The 10698-nt window shown below is 35.4% G+C and overlaps 1 protein-coding gene across 1 annotated transcript in view; it reads right to left on the bottom strand.

Annotated features, from left to right (window-relative positions):
- Positions 1-3553: 3553 nt before the first annotated feature.
- LOC107289924 (neurexin-3) overlaps positions 3554-10698 on the bottom strand; it is a gene marked incomplete at its 3' end in the record, with an annotated part of 199372 nt that continues 192227 nt past the window's right edge. The window contains exon 11 of the mRNA XM_015818752.1: positions 3554-3673. Within this exon, the coding sequence (XP_015674238.1) occupies positions 3554-3673 (120 nt within the window). The remainder of the gene's footprint in view (positions 3674-10698) is intronic.

Here is a 10698-nt window from a genome sequence, read left to right as displayed (position 1 = left end):
AACACATTATGCTATTTTATATTGGATGAATTAAAGCTAGTTTTATAAAGACCAGTCAATACTGTATCAACAACTATAATTTAAATATTAATATGAATAGCAATAATATAGAAATAAAATTAATGACCACCCATTAATTATTCCATCAGAAATACGTTGGAAAAAAGGTTTTCACTCTCTACTCCAGAGCCTCCAGCAAGCAACTGATCTGTTGCAAGGAAAAAGCTCCTGGAGCAGCTTTTAGTATACATTTTACTATAATACTTAACTAACAGCAAGAGTAATTTCAGATAACATTGTGATTTAAGTTCAATTTCCAAGTAATTTTATTTAAATATCTATAATGTAGTTGCATTCGGGAGGAAGATAGAATAAGTACTGCATCAACTATGCAATTTAATAAAAGCATTCATAAAATGAATATACACTTCAGTCCTTATCTAGGAAGCTACAAATCATTGTTTTGCATTGGTTTTCATTCTTATTTACTTATTAGAAAAAAGGCAGACAGTATTAAAGCTACCCCAATAAGGTATTATTTGGCTAATTTCTTAGGGATGATTTACGTCCTAGTTTTTAGAACTTAATTTTGTATTTATCATCTTACAAAATAATCTGTTTATTTAAAGAAATAGAAAAGTATATATCATAGTTAGTTATAGAATATTGGGGGAACTGGTGAAGGAACCAAAATGTCTCATAGAAATTAATATTCTTGCTCTACAATCATTTGTCTATCTATCTGTACAGAATGAGATATATTCACAAACTCCATAAACTTGCACATTAAGCCTAATTTCAAATATACCTAGCTCATATTATACAAATCCTTCTAAAGTCTGATAGCTCCAAATTGTTCATTATGGATATGTCCATTATGGATATATCCATAGTCCATTTTGGATATGTATAGACCTTAACAGCACATAATAACCTGGGCTGTAAATTAATATTAACTAGCAGAATGGATTTCTTTCCCTTATTCTCAGAAAGGGAATCCATATGGCCTTTTTTCTGTGCTCAAAAAACAGTTTGTGTAGTTCTCCTAGTCTTTGATTCATAGTAGCCTCAGGATATTAAGGGATACATTTTATTTGTTCTCCAGAAAATAATAAAAAATGAAAGGAATAACATCCGCTCTTGCACACCCAAGATCTTTAAATATAAGTAACAGCACATACCTTTTGTGATCTCAGCTGGATAGGTTCAGAGAAATCAGCATGAACTTACCTGTTCTGATCCATGAGGAGGCAGTATCTCACAACAAACATTTCTGAATCAAAAGTATGATGATCAAAGCCACACAACGAATGGCAGTTCAAAAATGAACAAGCCTTTCTTTAGATCCATCACTTTGACAAAATCATCATAAGAAGAGGATGGCTTTCTAAAACTTTATCGGTGTTTTCTTTCCCTTTAAGTACTTTGCAAATCAGACACACTTAACAATTTTCCGACATGTTTCTTGCATACATAGCACATGTTATTATATACATTTTAAACAATGGAAAAGCTTCTTTTAATCGGCTTTTAAATTTCAATTTACCCTCTAGATGTTATTTCTAGCCATTTATTCCTGAATATTATGGAAAATCTCACACTGTGCTCAGAGGCTGGCTTTCTGGCTTGCTGAAACCTTTATAGGTGGCCACCTAAAATGATTGCAATAGTATGGACCATTTTACTAACTGCAGGAACAACATGAAATAATTTATCCTGTTAAGAGCTCTGCAAAGCTGATGACTTAAATGCAGCTTTATAAATGTAGCTTTGTATTGCTTATACACTGGTTGTCTTATCACGACTTTTTTAAAAAATAAGAGAAACACATATATGTTAGAAAGGTATTAATGGACTATTAAGTCCCAGAAAATAAATCATATATTAAGTGGCTCTGTTATATTAAAGAATTCTAAGGGGATATGACAGGGAGAGAGAAAAAATGCACGCTATGAGCCCAGTTAATAAACACCTACAGACCAGCTTCTCATTTTTACATTTATTTCTAACAGTAAAATTACTTTAACACTGCAACATTTTCTACCTATCTTTAGCTAAAAGCTAAAATTTTCTTTGGTATCTTATATCGTGAACATCTATATTCATGTGAAATTATTTTCATATAGAAACATGGATGTTTCCTTATAGTGATATTTAGAAATACTTCAAGTTACTAATTTCAGTTACTGTGAAAGTTCCTTTAACACAAACCCTATCTTGCAAGCAGAACACATATTAAATTCTTGACCGGTTTTCACACATTTCTTTCTTCAGAGGAAAACAGTATGGTAGAAAGGGATACTTAACCTTTCCAAAGTCCAATATTTTTCCTTAGTAAACATCAACCTTGACAGTAACTTTTAAACCTCCAATAGACAAGGCTGGATTATCTGAGAAACCAGTTTTTATTGCAAACCTATATAGTCCTTAGAATTGACATAAAATGTGCAGAAGACTGTATTTGTATCCAGCACCCAAGCCTTCTCTTGTGTGGTTTCTACCACCTCTGTATTTAGAAAAATCTCAAAAAAAACCGTTTCATTTTCATCAGGTTTCTAATTATTATTTTTAATTTATGATTTAAAACTTTTTAAATTCCATATTTTAATTATGGTTAGCTATCTTGGGAACTCCCTTGATTACTAGAAATTAGAATAACATGTATGAAAGTGGGCTTACTTCTTTCTTTAAATTTGGAACAGCATCAGAGTAATTCAACAGCCTATTTTGAACTTAAAACAGTTGTTAGAAATTCCAAATATGGTGGTCCAAGCCCAAAAGGTGTTAAATATATTTGGTATTATGAACCCAGATCCATCACTTGCTAATTGATCATTCTATACGTTGATGGTAAGAGCTTAATCTAGGACCTTCTCTTTTTATAGACAATTTCTCTGAGCTACAGTATAGACCTTCTTCAAGATATGGTTATATAAAGCTTGAAAAGTTACTCAGGTATAGTATTCCATATCATGTTACAACTTGATGATAACTATATATTATATTATCATTCTACATTTCTAATGATAAAGAAAATCTGCTCTTTTGTTACATGTCCAGCATGGACCATTTCCCAAGTTAAATTCTGATTTAACAGAATTACCTCTTCTGGTAAACATTTGCTTAAAAAAACGTATCATGGGGAAGAACTTAGCTTCTAATGCAGGTGTATTTTGTAGAACCAGTAACGTTTACAGACTTCCATTTAAAAACTTTTGAATTATGCATGCATTTAGAAAAGGCCACACATGTATATGAGGATTAGAAAAACTTTTAAGAAGCAAATGTACTTCTTAGCAAAGCTCTTATTATTGTCTAGCACATACAGTTCCATCTGGTTGCTATAAAAAGAACATCAATACCTTTTAAAAAATGTATTTAAACACGAAAACAGAATGCACTCATAGACTTTCATACTGAATCAAAGAAAATAAAAACTTTCCATTTCTCTTATCTAATCCAGTTCTCTTATCTAATCCAGCTTGCAGGACACACACCAAATGGTTCTCAGTTCCCTACTAAACAATTCAGTTTTTAAAAAGGTGGTACTCACGGTCATTGCACTGATTTCCAGAATATGATGTCATGGAACAATCGCAAGTGAAGCCTTCCCACTGCTGAATACAGATGCCTTGGTTGGCACAGGAATCTTCCTGACAGGTGGTGCTTGGTCCTGAAATGGGATACCAAGAAATGCATGAAAGAAAGAGTAGCTACTAAGAAAGCGACACAATAGTGGATTATGAATTGTTATCTTCATGCAACCGCCTGCTCACCTTCCCTACCCACCCCCAAAATTGTATGCTTTTCCATTTCATGGAACATGCCACAGAAATTCAGGACACATAAAGACATGGAGAATTAAACACTCAGCAACAAACAGGTAACTTGTACACAGCAGAAGGAATGTATGAAAAGTAGCATATTCCCTCCTTGGTAGGGTCAGGGGGAAAAAAGGCTTATAAGTACTATTTCCTTCAAAAATGCTAAGACTTGTCATAGCCCTCCTATTCTCAGTTAAACAACTTCATTCACCAAGTGATCAGTCTTCCTATGCTTTTTTTCATAAATGTTATTTCCATGCTGCAGATATATTTTCTAAGGAATTTGGTAGAAACATGGACTGACAGTCTGTGAGGTGGACATCATTATGTGTGAGTTGGGTAGCTAAATAAACCAGATTAATTGTCTAGTAAATCTCCCTTCCTCCAAAAACTCTTCTGCTGATATTTGGGGGGGGGGGAATTAATAGGCCCTGGTGAAATGTCAGCTCTTTTTGATTTGTTCCTTTGCTTGTTCCATTTTCTTCCTTGTATGAAATTAAATACTTCTTTTCCATCATAGATGAGAAATTTAGGTTTGTACCAATAATTCTGCAGATCTGAGAATGTTTGAAATTGCACAGAGGCTTTTAGAAAACTGTCTATAACACATGTCTTTTTTGGATGTATTAATCTAATTATAGTTCTATTTGGACTTTGCAAGTAGTTACTACTGATTTTATGAGTATTTCACATAGTGCTCCAGTGGATACTAGTCTATCCTCTTAAATACTGTAGCACAAAGAATGAGGATTCAAGATGAACAAGAAATAAATTTGACTTGTTCCATGCTGGTGAGATATCTGAATATAATTAATTAGCAGTATCCTATGAGATTCATGTATCAAAATGGACCCCTATCCATTGTGGAATGATTGAAAAAATGATGATAAATGCTTTTGCTTCTTTAGCAATTCTGTCAAATCTACAAAGCAGAGAGAGATTTCTTTGACATAGGAACCAAGTGAATGATAAGTAGAAAGGAGATCCAGGACACATCAATATAGCTACTTTGTCATATTCCCTTCTATCCTGGAAGGAAATCTTGCTGTCACCACTGCATGCCATCTTCATGCATCCACTCAATATTCTAAGGTCATGGTTCTTTTGATGGAAATTTCAGCCCCAACCAACAATCTTTACCACATGACAAGATCTCCTTCAGTTTACATGCACAATGCTCTATTTTATACCTTGAAACCTCCCTCCCTCCCTTTCTTTTTCTACCAAAGACCAATTGTGTTTTTTTTTTAAAAAAAAATATTGAAACTATGGATCAACTAAGCAACTCTTTTGTATCAACCTAAAAATCCCTAGATGTTACCAAGAATTAGAGTATTTAAAACAATTTTCTGACTGGCCAACTGGACTCTAGATCCAAGTCATTTGACGTAAGATGGGCAGCATATACATTTAATAAATAAATGAAAATAAATAAAAAATAAGTAAATAAATATTAGAGGGCATTTTTTGAATCCCAGCTTCATGTTTCAGACCAGCCAATTTCGGATTTCATATTCTCTACACTGAACAGTTGATGGTCAACCAATATAATTATAAATGGGGGGAAAGTTGCTGCAGAAGCCAGGGTTCTCATTCTCCCTCACAGCTAAAAATGTATTGAAGAAAGAGAGAGAGAACAGGTTAGGCACTGCATAATCTTACAGGAAACCAGTAGAACCAGCTGGTTTTACAAGTTTGCCAACATGGAACATGACATTTCAGTCCACCTCCTCTAAGCTTTATAGTGATGACACATAGTATTTGAAAGTGGGATAAGAATACATATTCTTATAAGAATGCAATAGAACTCTGCAACAAAGGGTTGTAGAAGAGGTCTGCAACAAAGGGTGGATTAGGTTTAAAGCAATAGCTCAGCAATCTTCTTCTCTTCGGACATTCTAAGTCCTCATCTCTCTTTTTGAATGGATTTCCAAACAGATCCTCAATACTGTCACTTATATTAAATCCTTCATTGTCTTTCCTTCTGATTTGTAAAATATGCTCCTCAATGAGTTCTGAATCTGTGGCTGATGTTGCAGAAAGTGAATTGCTGCATTCAGTACAGGTTATAAACACACATATTTTTAATCAGTGACAAGAGACAGGTCCTTAAATACATCTCCACCTGGGTCCTCTTCAAAGCAATTCACTATTTCAACTGATTTAAAAGAGAATTAGGTATGAACAATAAGAGTAAGATGGTTTAATTACATCTGAAGCAAAAATCATATCACATACTATTTGGGAACCTCTAAAGTATATCCACTGGCACTTCAGGAAGTGGATCTATGGTTTAGTAAAAACATTATCACTAGATCTTTCCTTACATTCTGATTCAAGATAGAATGGGCAGTTAAATGAACTTGGTGCTCCTATATTAAATCAAGTTATTTACAAATCATTCTGGGCTTGTTATGTCTGGTTTGCATAGCGTTTAGTTGTTTGTGGAAACAAGACTATAATTGGTTAATCTCTGAACTGTATATTATGAATTTCCTTAATATCAGGTGTGAGACTGGGGATAAGCAATACTTGGCCTTCAATAAATTTTTTAGGCTCTAACTTTCACCATCTGTCATGATGGCAAATAGGAATCCAATGGAGCACTAGTAAAAGATGAAGCCAAAGATGCTTTCGCTTATATAGCCTACTTGTAAGCTTCCAAGAGTTACCTGGTTGAGGATTTTAAACTAGATGGGTAACTGGTCTGAGCCATCATGGGATGTATAGGATTTCAGATTCTACAAGGAAACTTATTTCTCCTATACTTCGTTGTGATTTATTTTTAGAATCTATTTGGTGAAAATGTAGCAAATTATTTGTTTTGTAAAATTTATACCTCCAACCCAGTGAACCATTTTTGATATACAGGTAGTCCATTTAGTGACTGTTCAAAGTTAAAATGGCTTACAACAGTTACATTTAGTGACTGTTCAAAGTTAAAATGGCACTGAAAAATGTGACCATTATGACCATTTTCACACGACCGTTGCAGCATCCCCATGGTCACATGAACAAAATTCATGATACTTGGCAACTGGTCCATATTTCTAATGGTTGCAGTGTCCCGGGGTCATGTGATCCCCTTTTGCAACCTTCCGACAAGCAAAGTCAATGAAGAAGCCAGATTCACTTAACAACCGCGATACTAACCTAACAACTTCAGTGATTCACTTAACAGCTGTGGCAAGAAAGGTCATAAAATGGGGCAAAACTCACTTAACAAATGTCTCACTTAATCTCATAAATGTTGGGATCAATTGTGATCATAACTCGAGGACTATATGTATAATCTTTACATTTTTGCCAGCAACACTAGATAAGGCACTTCAAGAACTGGCTTATGCCTTTTTATTTCTCTAGAATTGTAAAATGAGGGCAGCCTATACTGCTGTTATTTGGATTATATCATGAAAATTTTACAGTATATTACATGAAGTTAGTCAAACTGAGAGCTACCCTGGCTTATATTAATTCTGGTAGGGAAAATGCCAAACTCCTGGAAATCTAAATCAACTTCCCTTTTAAGCATCTCTCTACAAACTCTCGCAAATCTCCAAAGTGCCACCCCATGTTTGCAAGAAGAAAACTGAGAGCAGATAGTTTCTGCCATTAAGTCCCCTCGTCCATGCATAACTGGGTGGTAAATCTAATTGGATCACTTGTCGGGTTAGGGTCCTTCGTTTTACAGGCTGGAAGTGTGGAGAAACTACTTAGACACCTTATACCACATGGCTGGATGGAAACCTTGGTTTCTTTATTTCATGCTAGAATGAATCTGCTTAAAGCAATTGATTGTCCTTTATAAACACGAGGATGTGGACCTTTCAGATGCCCTCTGCAGTTTAAACTGGGTGCTGTCCTTCCTGATTTTTCACTGCTTAATGGGGCCCTGTGCTTTGAGTTTCTCATGCTTAGTGTTAGGTAGTAAATGCTTAATGACAGAATCAGTATTCCTGTTCTGAGAAACTCCGGTTTCCAATGCATCTCCAATTTAGTCAGGAATGTCCAAAGCATGTGGTCATTAAAGTCAATTGCCACAGGGGTGCAATTAAAATGACACACATTAAAACAAACAAAACAGAACTTCAGTGGCACTGTTGCAAATAACTTAAAACCCACACCACATGATATCCCTGCCCATGTTTCATGTTTTGGGGCTTTATTCTTGTAAGATACCTGCTGGAGGTTTTGAAGGAACCCTCGCCTAATTTGATTGACTAGATCAGCTTTTAAAGTACTTGCCAATTTATTGCAGACTAATCACCTAACAAATGCATAATTACAATTCACATGTTTCAAATACATTTGTGAGAAAGCTTTTACAATGCATATCTGGGGAAAAAAAAACCTTTTAGGTGAGCAACCAATCAAGATTGTGTGCCTGAAGCAGAACTTTACATGCATTTAAAATCTCTGGGGAAGAAGAGGAAACAAAGTGAAATTTTATCTCTGTGAAGTCAGCATGGGAATGCTAAAAAGAGTTCTGACTTTCAGCAGGGATGCATTTTTCTTTACTGGTCGTAAGTCAACTGTATAGATATTATATTTGCTTTTCAAATATAAGCAATTTTTACAGACCCTTCTTGCTAAGAGAACATCTGCCATTGATGCTTCTTTTCCTTACTAGGGTCATAACTCCTGTGTTTGTGACACTTGATTATCACAATAGACATGTCACAAAAATTAACAGGTCAATCCCCCTCCCCACACACAAACAAAACACACTCCAAAGTAAAATAAAGCTGCTTTATGTTTGGCCATTCATGACAGAAGCAAAAGGGAGCTAACTGATGTGCACTGAAGAGAAAAGGATTTAAATAATATATTTCTTCAAACTTTGTACAGGGTGTCAGAAATGCTGTTTTTATAAATGCTTTCTGGTTCTGCTTTCTTCACCTAACAAAACATTAAAGCCTTAATGCTACATTATGCAAATAATGTCATATCTGATACAGATTTCAGAAGAGTCAATTTAGATGTCAAGATTTATGGAAACACTGTTTGCATTTAAAACCATCCAGCTCAGTGAATGTCTCTCAAACTCACTATTTAAAGGAATATCTTACAGTGTTTTAGGAAAAATCACACAAGGATCTGCCAGCAAATAAAAGTAGAAAAAATGCACACTTTGATAATAGCCACCAAGATTTATTGTCCAGGTCAAACATGCTCTAGATAATACTAGATAACTCTAATATTAGATGATAGTATTAAATAAACAAACCTTACACTCAAGACAGCTACCAAAGTTTTGCGATTCAGCAGCTAATAACACAATTTGCCTAACATAGGATTTTGAAAATGCATTTACCAGAATGCTCAGAAATATTTTCATATTTTCCAGTGACATACAGAGTGGCCATAAGAGAAACAAAATTGTATGTGGACTCATGTCCCTGTCTAGTTTATCTATGATTTTCTACAAGTGAAGTTTTTGCTTGCCTTCTCTATCAGCATGACAACACTGGACATTCTGAACCCACAGCAATGCAATAGAATCAGTATGAGATTCCCGATAGACTGGAATTGAGAATGAGAAAGAAGCCATAACTGAATATGGGCCAATAGTATGATGCTGTTGCAAAAAAAAGCAAAAAACGAAATGCAGTCATAAACTGCAANAAGAAGAAGAAGAAGAAGAAGAAGAAGAAGAAGAAGAAGAAGAAGAAGAAGAAGAAGAAGAAGAAGAAGAAGAAGAAGAAGAAGAAGAAGAAGAAGAAGAAGAAGAAGAAGAAGAAGAAGAAGAAGAAGAAGAAGAAGAAGAAGAAGAAGAAGAAGAAGAAGAAGAAGAAGAAGAAGAAGCAGCAGCAGCAGCAGCAGCGTATTGTCAAATGTACTGTCAGACATTGTTTGGCTGATAAAGGAAAGGACCCCAAAGTAAAATTTATCAGCCGTCTTCAAGTACTTAAAGAGAGGATGAAATGCAAAGAGTTTAAATAACCAGGAAGTAGATTTTGGTTGGACACCAGGACAGCTGTTCAACAATGGAGCAGACGGTCTTGGGCAGTGGCAGACTCTCCTTGTTTAGAGGTGTTGAGAATCCTGCAATGAACAGGGGCTGGACCAGATATCTCCAGATTCTATTCAACTATTCCAGTCTATGTTTCCATAAGCCCTTGCACAATAAAATACAGGTAGTCCTCAACTTACACCTGTTGATTTAGTGACTGTTCAAACTTACAACAGCACTGAAAAAAGGGACTTATGACCATTTTTCCCACTTACAACAGTTGCAGCATCCCCGTGGTCAATGGGATCAAAATTCAGACACTTGGCAACTGACTCACGTTTATGATACTTGCAGTGTCCCAGGGTCATGTGATCCTCTTTTGCAACCTTCTGATAAGCAAAGTCAATGGAGAAACCTGTTTCATTCAACATCTATGTTGCTAATTTAACAACTACAGTGATTCATAAAAAGGGCAAAATTCACTTAAAAACAGCCTCATTTAGCAACACAAATTGTTGGGCTCAGTTGTGGCCGTAAGTCGAGACTACCTATAAATACATGTACAAGAATTCTACATCAGTCCAGAAGCTTGTTCGGTCCAATTTCTTTTTTTTTCATAGGGGCCAAAGAGATGCTTTAGAAACCTATAAGTAGGAAATACGGAGCCATGGTGGCACAGTGGTTAGAATGCAGTACTGCAGGCTAATTCTGCTGACTGCAGGCTACGAGTAGTTCAGCAGTTCGAGTCTCACTGACTCAAGGTTGACTCAGCCTTACATCTTTCCGAGATCGGTAAAAATGAGGACCCAGATTGTTGGGAGCAATATGCTGACTCTGTAAACCGCTTAGAGAGGGCTGTAAAGCACTTTGAAGCGGTATATAAGTATAAGTGCTATTGCTATTGCTAAATAATTCTCACAC

Source organism: Protobothrops mucrosquamatus, unplaced genomic scaffold, assembly GCF_001527695.2.
Source record: "Protobothrops mucrosquamatus isolate PMUCROS unplaced genomic scaffold, P.Mucros_1.0 scaffold786, whole genome shotgun sequence".
Lineage (NCBI taxonomy): Eukaryota > Metazoa > Chordata > Lepidosauria > Squamata > Viperidae > Protobothrops > Protobothrops mucrosquamatus.
The sequence above is the reverse complement of the archived record's forward strand: the minus strand, read 5'-3'. Positions and strand labels throughout refer to the sequence as shown.